This window comes from Agelaius phoeniceus, chromosome 5 (assembly GCF_051311805.1).
Source record: "Agelaius phoeniceus isolate bAgePho1 chromosome 5, bAgePho1.hap1, whole genome shotgun sequence".
Taxonomy (NCBI): Eukaryota; Metazoa; Chordata; class Aves; order Passeriformes; family Icteridae; genus Agelaius; species Agelaius phoeniceus.
In genome coordinates, this window is record NC_135269.1 from 20077067 (window position 1) to 20093769 (window position 16703).

At 42.4% G+C, this 16703-nt stretch overlaps 1 protein-coding gene and 1 long non-coding RNA gene across 2 annotated transcripts in view; both read right to left on the reverse strand.

The window, feature by feature from the left end:
* Window positions 1-1443, reverse strand: part of APPL2 (adaptor protein, phosphotyrosine interacting with PH domain and leucine zipper 2) — a 33725-nt gene extending 32282 nt beyond the window's left edge. Inside the window, exon 1 of the mRNA XM_054631063.2 lies at window positions 1212-1443. Coding sequence (XP_054487038.2) covers window positions 1212-1265 — 54 coding nt within the window. The 5' untranslated portion in view covers window positions 1266-1443. The remainder of the gene's footprint in view (window positions 1-1211) is intronic.
* A 749-nt stretch (window positions 1444-2192) lies between these two features.
* On the reverse strand, window positions 2193-6976 carry LOC143694104 (uncharacterized). The gene is made up of 3 exons (XR_013182334.1): window positions 6865-6976; window positions 3419-3558; window positions 2193-2249 (listed from the first exon to the last, which is right to left on the reverse strand). It is a non-coding gene; the product is annotated as an uncharacterized LOC143694104 (long non-coding RNA).
* Window positions 6977-16703: the final 9727 nt, after the last annotated feature.

Sequence of the window (16703 nt, forward strand, 5' to 3'; positions counted from 1 at the left end):
CTGACAAGTGCATTTCCAATCTTTCCTCCAAAATGTCTCATGACAGACTGTAACACCTTGCAGCAATCTGCTCTACAGCTTACCTAGTCATTCCTCCTCCTGATCCATCAGCACACGACTTAGGATTACAACACAGGGTTACTTGGGAGCTGCACCCATACTGATCCACCCTGCCCTCATTTGTTTATTCCCTGCTTCACCAACTACTTTTGTATCTCGTTCCACACCATGCTTTGTCCCCAAAACACCTTCCGCATCCCCCAGTGGAATTTCCATTCTTTCCCCTTCCTGTTACTTCTCTCTTCCACTCAACCAGCCCCTGAACACATCAAGACACGGCATGTTCTTCTCTGTGGGGCTTCCACAGTGCCAGGGGGGTTCCCTGTGCAGCTGCGGCATATCGCGGCTCCCGGCGGCGGGGCACGGGACGCTGCACTGGGGCGAAAGGAGGAACATCCTCCCCTGCCCGCACTCGGGAAGGAAAGGGAAGGGCAGCGACCGCCTCTCTTCGTTCCTCACAGCCCTTCAAAGGAGATCATCTTCGGTGGTATCCGCCTCACTTATCCTCCTGGAAGCTCCCGTATGGGAACTGCGGCCCTTAAGGATCAGGCACGCTGGTGGTGACACTCCTCCAGCCTATTCTGCCACCGGGGCAAGGTGACTCACTGCGCTCGGGTGTCCTTTTCCCTTCGGGGGAAGCCAGCGCACCGAGCCCTGCCCACCTGTCCTTCCCCGACACATCTCGGCTGTTCCAGGTAACCTTTATAGCCATCAAGCGCACACCCAGACGGGACGGTACGAGGAAAAAGCCACAGCAGTTTCACTAAGGGCGGTGAGGAGAACGTCCTCCCCTGCGCTGGAGGACGCCGAGGAGCAGACTCTGCCTGCTTTTCCCCCGACGAACGCCCCACAGGACACCAGACTTCCCCCGCAGCCGCACGGCCGCCGTCCGCCCGTCTCAGCGCATCCCCGCTCCCCGACGGCTCCGACCGCCGAGCTCGCCCCGACCACTTCAGCTCGCCCCGACCAATTCCTCGCCCACCGTGCCATCCCCCCGCACCGGCCCCGGCACCCCTCTCTCCGCCACGGGACGCCGCTCCCCGGCTCTCGCCCGCTCTCAGCCCACTCCGGCCCGGCCAGACCCGCCGGCACCGAGCACTCGGGTGCGTCACACGGACGGACGGACGGGTTGTCCCGGCAGCGGCCGCTACCTGCGGGCTGTCCTGCAGAGCCTCTTCCAGGAGGAGCTTGTCGACGACGGGCATGTTGGCGCGGCGGCGCGGCGAAGCCCTGGCAGGAGAGGGCTGCGCAGCGCAGGCACGCCCCGGCGGCGGGGCTCAGCTGCGTCCGTCCGTCCCCGCGGGGTAGCCGCGGCGCTCTGCAGGCACCGAGCACGGCTGGACGACTCCGCTGGCGGGGCCAGGGCCGCGCACTCCGCCCAGTTCCCGTCCGGCGGAGGAAGCGAGTCACGGGGAGGGCCGGTGGGGGGAGGCTTCCTGCCGCCATTAGCTTGACGGGCAGCGGGACGGAGGGCGCAGATGGAGGGCGGCTCGTGGCGGCTTCCCGCAGCTCCGCTCCGGGAGAGCAGGGTGGCGAGAGGAGGGACGCAGCCGCGGCCCTGGATGCCCCCTCAGCTGAGAGAGGCTGTGAGGGCGCGTGGGTGTGATAAAAACCAGGCGAAGATCAGCTCCTCCAGCCTGAGCTCGTGGGGCTTGGGGACCTCCAGCTGTGGGTGAGCCCTTTGCTGTGCTCTCCTCAGGTGCGCGGCAGGGACACTTCTGGCATCAGCACCGCCGCTTGCTTATCAGTGACCCTCCTTTGTGGCATCTGCGTTTGTTCTTGTCCATGGACAGCTCTGCAAGTGAAACTGTGGGACCTTGTGCTCGAGACAGGCAAATTCCAGCACAGCCATAGCCCATAACACCATAACCCCATAACACTTGGGGGGTTGGAAGGGATGCATTTTGAGTTACTAGTCCTTCATGTACTGAGCTATGTTTTTATGAGTCTTGATGCTGTCTTAATTGTGTTGGATAACTTCAGCATTTGGACATTAGTTTGGATGCCTGTTAAACAAAATTAATATTTGCAAAGTTACCACAGCTTGATATTTATTTGATTATAGACATGCCTTTGAAGGGTGTCCATTGCTGTTAGGTGCCTTAGCTTCTCCAAAAGTCCAGGGTTACGGACCTTGCAGGGAAGTTGCTCCATTCTTGTCAGCTGTAGCTTTTGTTGCTCCAGTATGCCTTTAGATAAAAATGGAGATACTCAAATCCAGAATCTCATTTAAGGGGAAAAAAAACCCAAAAACCAACCAACAAACAAAATACAAAACCCCCAAAATAACAACAACAACATCAAAAACAAAAAAAAACAAAACAAAACCCAAACAACAAAAACCCACTTCTGAAGACTTCAGGAAGAATCCTGCCAATTAAACAATACGCAAACAACCATAAGATGATACCATCTTCGAAGAAATTTCACAATCTTCAGATAACTCGTATTGCTGGCCTCTATTAAAAGAAGAAAATTCTAAAAAATGCAGCTTGTGTTGTAAAAGAACTCCAAACATTAATATTGGCCAGCTTTTTGCATCTAAGTCCCAGTGGATTTTTCCACTTCTGTTCTTAAGCAATAGGAAACATTTTATATGACAAGGTGATTACTAATAAAGATTGAGGGGTTTTTTTCCTAATTAAAAGACTTTTTGCAGACTGGCTAGATGATTATTTGCTTAATTATGTATGAGAAAGACCATTGAACCCTGCAATTTCGGCTACAGTATTTCTGTGTGTCTGACTTTGATTGGTATTGCTTCTGAAGCTTGAGATGGGACCTTTAACCCAATGTGCCAAGCCATTACAGTGGGACTGCTCCACCAGTCCTGAAGCTGGACTCCCTGTTCCAGGCCTTTGAGTAAGAACAGAGGTCTCACATTCAGTTCTTTTTCCTGCCTGAATAAAGACACTGAACCATAATAAAAATCTCTAGCTAAGACCAAAAATACCATGGATGACAGTATGTATTTACACAAAGAGAAAATAAAAATAGATACATATTTATCATAATAATGTTTCAGAGAATTTTAGAGTGGTGAAAAGAGGCCAGAGATTTTTTTTTCTACAGAATATGAAATAGGACACCAGTTAGGCATTAGGCTTAAGAATCTGTGATCACATTTGAGCCAATTTTGTTAGTCTGTGTTAAGTCTTATTTTTCTTTCACTAGAGATTTTGAAAGCATTACTTGACATTAATGGAGAACAAGAAAACCATGCTGCATCAGATTTTCTGTGTCTGTTAAAGTAGCTTCAGGGCATTTTTTAATATTTCCCAAATACTTCGTTTTAGTTACAACTCTTGCCTCTTTCTTTCCCCTTCTTGTCTTGAAATAGTTCAGCAACAGCTCTTACCCATTGAGTTGAAGTATTTCCTTCACCAGGAAAGCATTGAGGTGGTTTGTGGTATTATTTCACATCACTGCAATAACCTGAAAGGTTTTGTGTTCTTCTTTTTGATGTCTTTGTTTAGTCTGAGGTTCAGCAGTGGAAACCTGTTGTCATTCCAAAGTTCAGAATAGTTATTTCCAGAACAGGTTCTACTAGTTTTATTTAAATAAAACAAAAAGCACTTCATTAACTTACTGAAGGGTGATGTTTTTCACTAGTTGCCATTCTTTGTTGTATCATTTCCTACACAGCTATAAACTTGGCAGATTGCTTATTTATAGTGAACAAAATGTTTGTATTGAACTTTACCAATTCAGTCCAGGTGGTTTTGAATTTCAAAAGTTGCCTATAAGTAATTGAAATTAATTTCCCAGTCACTTGTTTTTTTTGGGTCTAAGAAAAATCAAAAAATTCTTCAGTTTTGGTAACTCCAAATAATGTTTCTAAAAGAATTAAAATAACCCACAGTACTACCACCAAACATTTCAACAATTCATTTATGCAGCATTAGCAGTATTATAAAAAGAATTTAGGTACTTTGTCCACGGGCAGTCCTTTGGGTAGAGGTGTTTCATTCTTTGACACAAGAAAACACAGTTTCTGGCTTTCCTGAGTTTCCATGTTCAGTATCCAGGTACTGAATGCAATATACTCACCTACTACAAAAAGTCATGCTGACTGAAAAGCACTCTTACAGCCATTCTGGGAACATTGAACATAAGGAAAGAGAACAGGGAAACAGTAGGCACAGTACCCAGAATCAGCCACCTGACTGCTCAAAAGACCTGCCATGGAAGTGTGAAGTGAGCTTGAGATCACTTCAGGAAGCAGCTCAATTAATCTGTATGTGTGTATTCCATAACCTACAGATGACTCAATCATGTTAAGGAAAATGGCTCCTAGAGTGGGAAAACTAGGGGAAAAACCTCAGAAAAACTACAATTAAAGTGATCCATACTGCTTACAGAACTAGCAAGAGATCATAGTATCAAGAGATCGTAGTATCAAAATCAATAAATAATTGAGAGTTGAGTATGAAGTAATTTATTACATAAACTAATTATCCTACTTCTAAGAAAAGATGATGCTTCCTTCCAGCAAAAGCCTGACAGTAGCCAAAAAATCTCATAGTTGGGAGAATGATCAATTTTAAAGGAAAGAAGAAGAAAGTTTGAATCCATCTGGAATTTCAAGATTTGTCTTCTTAACAAATCTCTTCACAAAATGATACAAAATCTTCCAGTATTACTGTAGGTCCACAGAAACTGGTGAATCTTCAAACCTGAAACTGGGGTTTTACACAGGACAGTCTTGTTCCTGTTTGAGGATGGTCAGGAACATCCCTTAGTAATCAGCCAGTCAAGTCTAGCCATGTTACAGGACAGGAAGGACCACAGTGTGAGGTGGCAGCTGGGACTGTGCCTTCTGCAGGACTGAAGGTGTCAGTGCCATGCTTCCAGTTTGCCCAAGTGCTTTCCCCCTAACTGCCCAGCACCAGCTCAGGGCTGGAAGCAGCAATGCCAAGCCTGGATGGTGCTGTGCCTGAGTTAATAAGCCCTGCCAGCTTTAATTGGACTGTTTGGAAGCAAGGCAGCCATTGTGCATCCTTAGCCTAATTTATTTCCAAATTTGATAATCCACCCAGTATTAATGGAGAGCTGACTGTAATTATATTTTTCTGGTTAGACTAGTTACAGAGTAAGTCATAGTGCATTGTGCTCTCTTTCTCATATGTTCCATTATATCTTTGAAGAACTTACTGCATTATGCTTCCTTTTTGGCTTCATACCTTATACTTTACAAGAAATTTCCAATCAGTGGTGTGGTAGTCACATATTTGCTAAGTCAGCTGAGTATATTTATGCTTTTAACAAAGTGGCTCATATTCTTCTTTGTGCTCAGTAACAGATCTTTGAACTACAGATGACTTTTAGACATGTAATAATTTACCATAAGTTGTGCAACTTTATATAAATGTATATGTAAATATAGAGGATATGTTATATGATAGTAGCAATAAATTGCTTCAAATGAATATAAGTGAAAGATGTGAAAAGGACTCTTAGTACTTTCACTACTAGAAGCATCCCAAAACATTTTTTTTAATAGTATCTGAATAAATTACTGGTTAAATTAATACTAGGACATCTGATGTACTGGACATCTCTTGGACACATAGGAAACGAGTATCTTGTGATTTTGTGTATGACCCATAACATAATACTGGACTGAAATAAAATTCCACTGAAATTATGAATTGCTTTGTGACCAAGAGGTCGTGTTCTTTGTTTTAACATAAAACACATGGTTTTGTTTATTTCCATTAAACATGTCAGTAATATGCCAAAATGGACATGCACAGATAGACTGGCTGGTGGGATGAATCTAATTAAAACCTCATTGAAGGTGAAGGGTATAACTACCATCTTTAATTTCATGTAATTTAAGGACAATTAAGTGCCCTCCTGTAACCAGGCACAGCAGCAGGTACTCCACACAGATCCAGAATAAAAATATGGTTTCAAATGCTGGAGTCACTGATGGCAATACCAGCCAGAGGTGTTGCCACCACTTCCTCCACACCTGCCTCTGCCCTGCGCTATGTGGCCTCAGATAGTGTTGCCACGACTTTTTGTCTGGGGGCCTGTCTGATGGAGGGCGTCTGATTTAATGATTTGCATTTGCTTTGCAAGAAACAGGAGCATGAGATAGCGGGTAGTTCGTTGGAGAATTAGTGGAAGATTTTAGCTAGAAGTTTTATGTTTTTGCAGTGCAAATTCAATGCACAGGCTCCTTCCTCCTTCTAGCTGCGCTTTTTGTGGTATATGTTGCTCCCCTAACCTGCTTCAGGTGATGGTCCAATAGAGTTCAGGGCTGTGTGAGGAGTGGTGAAAAATCTTTGGGTGAAATACAAGAAGTGACAGAAAGAATAATACAGGTACTTCATCAAAGAAATGCATGTCCAATATGATTCTGTACATTAATGTGAGACCTCTAATGCCTGACATATGATTATGAAGTGCCAATAAATAGCGTGTTAGACATAAAGGTTACCAAAAGTCAGAAAACCACATTCAAGTGCAGGCTGGATCTGCAGAAAAGACTGTCAGTTCAGTGTCAGAGGGAACCTGCTTTTTTAGTCTTTGCAACATTAATACAATTATCAGAAGCAAATGCACTTAATGTTACTGTGTCTAAAGCCAGCTCCTGGTCTAATTTTTTTATCATGAGATCACATGAACCAATCAAGCCCTGTACTTTTGTGTTTCTTTCTGAACACAACTGAAAAATTCATGTGGCCTTAACTCTGATCACTCCCTTTGATTCACTTTTGTTCATCTTTCTATGGCTGGTTAGGCTAAAAAAAGCTGAATGATAATGTCTTAACATTTATATATAGCAGAACATACCTTAAGGCCTATTAGAAGTCCACAAAAGTTTGCCAGCATAATTATATCCTTTTTGGTCTTCCTGTTTTCTGTTTGGACTCTTTTTGTTCTCCATACACCATGTAGCACAACGGGGTCTGGGTACATAACTGAGGCTGCTGGAGACCACAGAAGCCCCAAACAGCTCTCCTGCCTGCTTCCCCCTCGAGCAGAGCCTGTCTGTGCTGCCCAGGGAAAAGGCAGAGCAGGATGTGGTGGTGCAATAGGATGTCATTTTGTATTTTTAGAGAAACAGCAAAAAACCCCAGAGGATGATACAGAAAGCATTAAGGAAACTCTAGGCAGCACCCAAATAGCACAGATACCACAATCTGTTTGTTTCCTGCTGGGCAGTGACTCCTCCCAGCAGGCTGCTGAGACAATGTCAGGAGCACAAGTACACAGCCAAGTACAGTTGTACAGGGAAAATGCAGCGCTGCATTGCTGCCAGGCAGCAGGTCTGTGCACCCCCAGTGCAGCTCAGCAGGAACCCTCTCACCCCCGAGCTCTGTGTTCCTCCACAGTGCTCAGATGCTTCCACTGTCACAAGATCAAATGTTTCCAATTTTTCTTCCTGTGGCGGCTACTTAGAAATTCTTCTGCTGTCTGGAGAAAGCCAAATACTGGGAACCCTTTCCTGTCATATGACTGGACCTGCAGCTGCAAATGAGGGGCTTGCCAGACAGCTGGAATTCTGCAGCATGTGCACTGAGCACTCCATCCAGCATTGCTGCTGGAGGCAGGGTTGTTGCTGTGGCGAGCTGGTGACTTGCTTTAGGCAGGGTCAGTGAGGAGTGTGAGGGGAGCAGAGTTGTTGCAACCTCATTATAGGAGAGGTTGCAAGCCACACATTTTCATTGCCTTTTGTAGCTTTGTAGCTCTTGGAGTGTCTTTTCAGAGGTGTGTTGCCCTTACAGCATGGGTGACAGAGCACAGCCCCTAGGAGGCTGACAGCAGAGCTGTTAGCAAAATAAGTCTTCAGTTGGCAAAGCTCTCTCAGTATTTTCCTAGGATAAAGGTCACTGTGAGCAAGGTACAAGCAAGGTGAATCTCACCAGGCTATGGGCTGCTTTTTGGGCTATAACCTGCCCACCATATGTGACTACTCAAACACCTGAACTTGTGCAGAATTTGCCTTGCAGCTGAGAAGCTACCCCACCCTTTTGCTTTCCATCATGTGATTTGCCATGCAGGCAGGCGGTTTGTAACCCTGCAGCAATGCCATATGTTACCTGCCCACTTGACAGCCCAGCTCCAGTCCTGCAAACTTAGAAACTTGTGTTTAGCCTGTCAGATTCCTGGAAATTAATCAGGCATATAAATGTTGGCTGGATCAGTAAATAGTTTCCCAGTTCTTTCAAGTTCATTTATGATAACATATTGCTTTTCCTTGTTTTTCTTTCACATTTTAAAACCAGAACATTTAGTTCAAGAGTCACATACAGTCATTATCTTTAAATACTCTGAAACGTAAGTGCTTCCAAGATCCTAGGTCAGCGAGTATCTCTCAGTTGAAGCATGAAGCATGCAGACAGCATGTACTGCTGTTAGAGTCAACAGCACCTAGTAATGTGCATAGTTTTTTCTTAGAAGGGACCAGTGGTTTCTAATTAGTTTTTCACGCTCTCAAATCACACTTCTATGAAATAGCAAAAAGAAAAAAGCCCCCCAAAAAGAGCAGTATCATATCTGTTACTGGGAGAACATGAATAATAATGCAATGGAAAATGTTCTCATCAGTGTTTAAACTAACTTAAAAGCTTTGAAAGAAATCTGTGACAGAAGAGAAGTTGCCAGAGTTTTTCATTGCTGCCCTGACCAGAACTGCTTGTGCATACAGAATTTCAGAGGTTTTATTAGATTTGATTTACATTGCGTTGTAGTGTTGCCAAATGGAGCAATGTTCAGTACTTTGGAAACTAAATGAAAAAAGAGTGGCTTTGTTTCAAATAAGTGCTCTGGTCATTGTTAGGTTTGAGTCCAGATCTCTTCTTGTTTTTGCTGTTGTACATCTGGACTGTTGCTGCCAGCACTTGTGGTTTTACCATATCTCAGCCCTCTAGGGCAGGTTTGCTGTGAGGGGCTACCAGGCTGTCAGCTCCCCATCAGACCTTCCCCAAGTGACATGTGCTTCTTATTATGAGATGGAAGGGACTTGGGATTGGTTGGAAAGTGACTGGCCTTTCTCATTCTGGAGGAAAGAGAAAAGCAAGTCCTTGAATCCTAAGTGCTCACTGTCAGAAATCAAAGAATTAAATCTCCACAGGAATTATTTTATTCTATGTTCATTGTTTTCACACAATTCCGTGCATTTTAGGAGCCCCAAGTAATGTATTTTGAAATGCCGTGCAAATACTAATAAACAAAATACTAGTATTTTGGGAGTAATTCCAGGTGTATATTAAGGAACAGATGGTTTGGGTGTGCTGCCTTCACTTTGCTATTAAACCTGGAATAAATGAAACTAGATAAAGTATTTAATGCAGAAATTCCCAAACTGTCAATTTCTTTGTTTGTCTCTACCATTTGCCTCTATTTGTGGATCCAAAAGCTGAGTCTGTGTTTAACAAGGGTGAATTTCTTAATCTTTATTAATATAAATGAGAGGAGTTTGTCACCCTTATATAGGTACTGAAAGGATGCCTCCTATGAGAAGATCATGTGAGGACCTCATATTGATTGCTTACAGTTGGTTTTATTTCATGGGTACAAATATTCTGCTCTTACAAATATTTGAAATTATGCATACAAGAGCCGTCCTTAAATGCTTAAAAATTGCTAGTACTTTATCTGTCAAGAACTACATTCTGTGTGTTAAAAGTCACCAAAGCACAATATGTACTTGGTATTTGTGGGTGCCTTTTTCTTTATAATGACCTAACGCACACTGCTTCCATATTGCTAATGGTAAGAACTCCTGTTTACTGTATGCTGAGTATGACAGAAGTTTTGATTAATCAAAATTGTTAGCATCTTCTTGTGTTAAACCCATATTTATATAGAGAGGTGCTGTTTTGATGTACATTTATCTTTTCTTAGTCTGGCTGGTATTTGCTGGAGCAGAATTCTATTATTTCAATAAAATGGCCCATGCAAGTTATGAAAGTCACAGTCCATGTGAATTATATATAGCTACTCTAAAAAGACTAGCAAATTTTCTCTAGGTTTTCAAAAGCTAAGGTGTTAATTAAGCAGAGATAGATAAAGATACAGCTTTGATGAAGACATTTTTTGTTGTGAGGATGTGTCTGCTGCTTCTATAGTCTTCAGGCACACTGCATACAAAAACAAGGCAGAGACTGTGCTGGTTTGCATCATTACCAATACAGGGCAAAAGCAATTATTATGTGTAAAAAACTGCAATGGAAATTTATATCAACAACAGAGGAAGAATTGGCATCTGAAAAAGTGCAGGAAAATAAAACATAATAAAGCAGGGATATCATCTTCCCACAGAACTGCACAAATAAAAGCTGTGGGTACAGAGGGGAGAGGGGCCTCTTGAAATAAAAGTGTGGGACTCGAAAACAGGAGACGTGCCTTTCTCATACACAGTTCTGAGGCAGAGAGAGTTTCCTCTCATGGATCCAAATGCAGTTGTCTTGCACTACTCGAGTACTAATTTAGGCTTTTCAAATGGAACAAGTGTGTTTGAGGTACACGTGTGCCTGAAGTGATGCACACACTTTGTTTCAAGAAGATGCAGTGCTGCACTGACATCTTCAAGACAGCGCAGTATAAAGGTCCTTTCTCTAGCATTTGTCAGTTTTTCATATTTTTATTTTGTAATGCTGTCGTTGGAAAAGCTGATTTAGCTGCATCTTGCAAATTAATTTATGAAGCGAGAGACAGGGAAAGAAATTAATCTGTCTGCATAGTATATTAAAATAAGAGAGTAAGATGCTTTTCTCCTCTGGAATAGAGCTTTGGGAGGCTTTTTGTTGAGATAGTACAATGAAGCTTGAGGCATCTCAGAGGTAAGGAGCAACCTTACTTATCACCTGTATTTTTCTGAAACCTTTAATAGAAGAATCTGATACATCATATATATCAACTTTTTGGGCACAGAAAGGATTCCAAACTGTTTCTTAGTATCTGATTTAAGTGTTTGGCCATTTTTTATTTTCAAGGGCACCTGAAAATAACTCTGAAAAAGAAATCTTTGCAGGGAGGGGGTAATAGCTGAGCTCAATTCTTCAGGTCTGTGTACTAAAATCCAGACTTTTTAGGAACAGATATAACACTGATGTGAACAGAGTAGCATTGAATTATGAATTATTTCTTCCCTGAACATACCTTTGAATGTTTTAGTCTTGAGCTCCATTTCTACCTTGTAAATCAGCTAAGAATCATATGCCCCATAAGCTTTTAAAAACAAAGGGGGTTTCATGACTATGGACAATAATCATATTCAGAAAGAATTATTGCAAAATTAATTGATATTTATTCTGTCAGATACTGGGGAGGAGGGGGGTGCAGAAATTTCAGTAAAGCTGGCATATCCACTAACAGAATTTTCACATTTCTTTGGCACTTACTGATTGGCCGATGGCTTCCTTGTTCATTGCATACTAGATTTTTTAGGTGAAATCATCGATTTTGTCTCAATTCATGTCTGATTTGGCCCAATAGTGAGAATTTTATTAGTGACTTTCATGAGAGCAGGAACAGATAGACAAATTAAAATATTGACTTAAGAGGAAAGAAAATCCTTGGTAGTGGCATATACTCTATTTTTGCTTTAAAGTGAGATATTTAAATAATATTTTTTAAGTCTGCTTCCACAGACCCTTATAAACATCCATGTTGTACCATTTTATGAGGGTTTTTTTAATAGAAGGAGTCATAATTTTAATTTAAAAGACATATTCAAGACAAACTTTCCACAGTCCCTGCAAGGAGAAAGACAAATTGCTTTTCCTCTTACATTCTTGCAGTTTGATTCTGTTCCTCACTGTGCTGGCATGATAAATAATGCCATGTGGATCATTTAAGGTTAGATGGTAGCCGGCCCATCTGTGGGCTACTCACTGTGGTGTGAGCTGAAGGTTAGCAAGACCAGCTTATAGCTCAGAGGAGTGTAGGGTGGGTGCTGAAAAACTCCCATGGTGAGTGCAGGGCTGCCAGGCAGCCAGGAAAGGGACTGAGTGGCATGTAAAAAGCCCTCTACCACATTTTCTCATTGTTGACAAGGAATGCAAGGGGGCACACGCTGCAGATTACAGTAAGTCTATGAGAGGCAAAGAAATGTGGCTGGTCCCTCCATGCAGGGTCCCTCCCCTGCACAAGTTGTATAAATTTGGTATTACTAGCAGAACCTAGTCTCTAGAATGGGGTTTCTAAACCTTTTCACAGAAAATCTCTTTCAAAGTGTTTTAACTACCTATTGATCAACTGCCAGAAAATGACAACTTGCTATCACTGCTGCTAACTAAAGGTGAAGGTAGGGGATATGGCATATTGATTCTTTGTTTATTCTACTATGAAGAACAAAATATCAGAAATGTGTGAGGTGGGGAATTGATTCTTCAATGTTTATCCTGATACAAGGAACAAACCACCAACAGCTGAAGTGGGCAGGGACCAGGCTCAAAGCACACAAAAGTAGGTTCTTCAATTCAATTCAATGTGGCTGGGAGGTGGAACAGAGGATGCTGTGAGTGCCAGGGACTTACATGTGTTCAAGGGTTGGTGGAACAAGCTTATAGAAGAGAATGTGTTAAGGGTTGCTAAATACATCTGCCTCAGGCAGACGGTGACCTGTAAATGCTGGATGATGGGAGACTTTGGGGAACACATACCACATGAGTTTCCTGTGTTCTCTTCAGCTGCTGTCAGAGACAGAATCCTGAATAAGGTGGATCTTTCCTTTGACCTGATATAGTTTTTTTTTTTTGTTCTTGTTAGGCACATCCATTTTATAAATAGTAATGCTGTCTCACTGCTTCCTACTTTGGCTCCTCTATTATCTCATCCATCAACTATTTCTTGTCTTTCTGACTGCCAGCACAGATGAACATTCTTGATGTGTCCATATAGTACCTTGCACTGTTGGGGTCACTTGGTGCGAGCAAGTGCTTCCACAATATAGCCATTATTAGGAAATAGTATAAAAACATGGAGGATTGTAGGTTTTTTTCCTTTTGTTGCCCTCTGTGTTTTGTTATGACTGTCATTTGGCTTCTGTAACCCAAATCAAATTAGTCAACCCTTTTTGTTAAGAATGAAATGTTCCCAGCAATGTAGAGATCTTCTCAATGTCTCCCTTTGCAATGTAGTAAGCAACTTCAAGGGCTGTGGAATCATGATACCTTTTACTAAGAAGTTCTTGAGTTCTTGATTTTCCCCCCTTTCTATTAATGTAAATAATTTGGTGGGATTTTTGTTTGGTTTATTTTTGGGGATGGTTTGGGGGGGTTTTGGAGGTTTTTTTGTTTGTTTGTTTGTTTGGTTTTTTTTTGGTTAGACTGGGGCTTGGACTACAGAATTTTTTAAGAAGAATCATCCTTTCAGGCTTACTGGGAAATTGGGTCATAACTTTCTGTCGTTTACTGGCTAAGTGTTCACAAGCACCATCTATCCTGTATCATAATATTTGAAGAAGTCAGTGAAATCTACAAGCCCAGGTTGCCAGCTATAAAATAACAGTGCTCTAGCAAGATTGTAAAGCTGAACAGGGAGAAACATAATACAAGGTAGCCTGAAAACATGGGAAGTAGAACTTGAAAGCAATGGAATTGAGAATCAACCATAAACAAGGTGGTTGCACTGGCAGACTCTGACCACATATTTGCAATGCAACTTGTGCTTCTTAAACAGGGCAAGTTTGGTCTAAATTGAATTCCTGTTGTAGATTTGATTAGGAAAAAATTTATCTCATGGTGCTAACTACTGATGAAGAACTGACAATTTTTTCAGGCTATTTGCAATTTTGAGAACATCCATGTCTATGAGACACGGTTCAAAAAATACTCAGAAGATGCTAATTAGCACTATATTTTTTTATATAAAATCGTAGAATATCCTGAGTTGGAAGAGACACACAAGGATCATCAAAGTCTTGCTCTTATACTTGCATAAACTGAGATCTAACCTTTTGTAAGCAAATGTTTTGTTAGAAAGAAATAATGGATGCATAATGTTTCTGTGTGGATACTTAAATAAAAAAAGGATTTTGGAAAGTATATATTATTGCGCAAATAAGGGATGTTCCCTAGGACCCAGAAGTAATGGGTTTTATCGATCCTTTCCATAGACTTGCATACCAGCTTGACAGACAGATTGTTTGGATTTTAACCACTCAGACCAGCAAAAATGTCCAAAAGGGGAAAATCACTGGAATTTCAGATTTAGATAATCCCATCAATTAATCTGTTTCCTCAGCTGGGTAAATTTTCTGTTAATTTAGGGAAGGAATAACAAAATCCTTTTTCACTACATCTTCTGAAATACTTACAGAAGTTTACATCCATACATCTCCCAGTCTTCCTCAGAGGAGATGATGTACACAGGGTGTGTGATGGCATGAGTTTGCTGATGCAAGTAACACATCGCTCCTTTCCCTTAATGTCAAGTGTTCATTTAATTAACTTGCTTAGGTGACTGTATTTTGCTACCAGTTATTTTCAGTAATGAACTGAAATGCTCTGTTAGTGTAAAACACAAGTAAAGTTGAAACTAAAATGTGTCTTTCCATTTGTAGTAGGAGGCAAGTACAATAGAGCTGCCAAGATAGGGGCTGACTCATTACAATCCCAGACACTGTATAGAGGAATACATCACATTTCCTGTCATAAGTCCCCTGAAAGTGCTACTAACTCCAGCTTTGGATGGGTGTGCTGGAAGTTTCTTGTCTTATTGTGTAGACAATAGTGCAGCCCTTAGTTCGTGCACACAGGGTGCTTGGCTTGTGTGCAATACACTGAACTTGTAGAGGAGTATGAACATTTAGAAGTTACATCACTTTTCTGTCATCCTTAATACCACTGCAGGTTACCACAGCCTCATGTCTTCTCCTTGTGGCCAGGGCAGTGGCTCAGTGTCAAGGCATCTCCAGGGGAATTTTGCCTCCCAGCTGCCTTTTCTAATATATGAGGACATGACTGGGTTTCTGTGCTCACCACAACTGCTTCCTCCAAGGTAAACTGCATATTAAAAATACGCTCATAGATACTTCAAAATGTGCCAAGCCTATGGTCAGTGTGGGTTACTGGGAGGTTTTTTTTTGTTTGTTTTTACATTAGAAAACCATGGGGCCTTAAGGAGGATGTTTTTCAGCATTGCTTTCAGAGCACCCTTTCTTCCTTATTAACTCTGCCACTAAAAATTCTCTTTGAATTGATGCTTGGTGCTGAAAGCTTGGCCTGAGGGTTCATTTTTCAATGTGTGAATTTCAGAAAACTGACTATCAAAAAGAGGTGGTTTTGAACCTTTGTGAGATTTTTTTTTTCTGAAGAAAAATGAACACATTTGCACTGTCTGTCTGCTGTAGGACCAGTGATGGTGAAGAAATTGTGCGGTCAAACCTATGTGCCCATTAGCCCTGTCCTATTAAATTTTGAGCTGGTTGTTCAAGTTCAGACAATTTGTTGGGAAGGTATAGACAAAGACCCTGGAAATACTGACTTTCTGCAATTGACATGAAAATAGGTGGCCAGTCAGAGGAGGGAGATCTTACACCCTTGTCATGAGGTGGACATCAGTGAGCCCAGGTAGGTGTTTCTCCCTAGGGCAAAAATCCATAGGAGACTGGATGTTATTGCCTCTACTACTTATGGAGCTGCTTTGTTTTAATGTGTACTTCTTGGGAAACTGGTAAGAGAATTGTGATTTCTTTTTTTCCCCCTTCTCAGAACACACTGCAAGATCAGGCAGCAGCACTTTATATCTGGTCCTTTTGTAGAAGACAATTATCAGTCAGATGCATATGTGATATCATACTGGTGTATCTGTGACACCCCTAAAACATCTTTCTGAGCCCTTAAACAAATTTGTTGTAGCAGTAGTATCTATCTATCTATCTATCTATCTATCTATCTATCTATCTATCTATCCATCTATCTAGAGTATTTGCAGTTGTATCTAGATGTATCCATTGGATTTCAGCTTCCTGCTCATTTGAGGATGGAGGAGGAGAAACCAAGCCATCAAGATTTTAGAGTATTTTACTCCTTTGTGTGGAAGACAGGTTTGGGTTAACAGAAAGTCAATTCCTTTTGGTAAATGACACAAATGTTGAATGAAAATGATTGCTTGAAGAATTTGTAAACTTATCTTTCACGTTTCTCAGTGCTGCTGATATTAGTTGGGGAAAGTGAATCTGAAGCTCTTCTCAACTCAATGGGTCTTCAGTTTCACCATCATGTTTCTTATAAGTAGAGAAATACCCAAACCAATCATAAAGATTTGCTTAAAATAGTGAACAGGATGTTACTGATAGCAGATACAGAGTTTGCAGCCTGTTCCTGTGGTTACGCCGATGTTCCCCTTGGCGAATGAGGGGTGTCCCAAAGCTCCCGTGAAACCAAGGAGCGTGAGCCAAGGAGCATCTCCACTGCCCGGGGAGGCTCTGGGCTTGTTGCCTGAGAGTGGGGGTCGTTCGTAGTCCTGCAGGCTTGAGCCTGGACTGAGCCATATCTCCGCCTTAGCAGCTCCAGCCCGTCCGGGCGAGGGGACAGCCCGGGGTGTGGCTCTCCCTGGGGAGGAACAGGGGTTGAGGCGAGAGGCCGGGGCTGAGGCCGGGCGGCGACGCTCGGGGCCGCCGGTTTCCTGGGCGATGGGTGGGGAGAGGAGGGAGAGGAGGAGGAGGAGGAGGAGGAAGA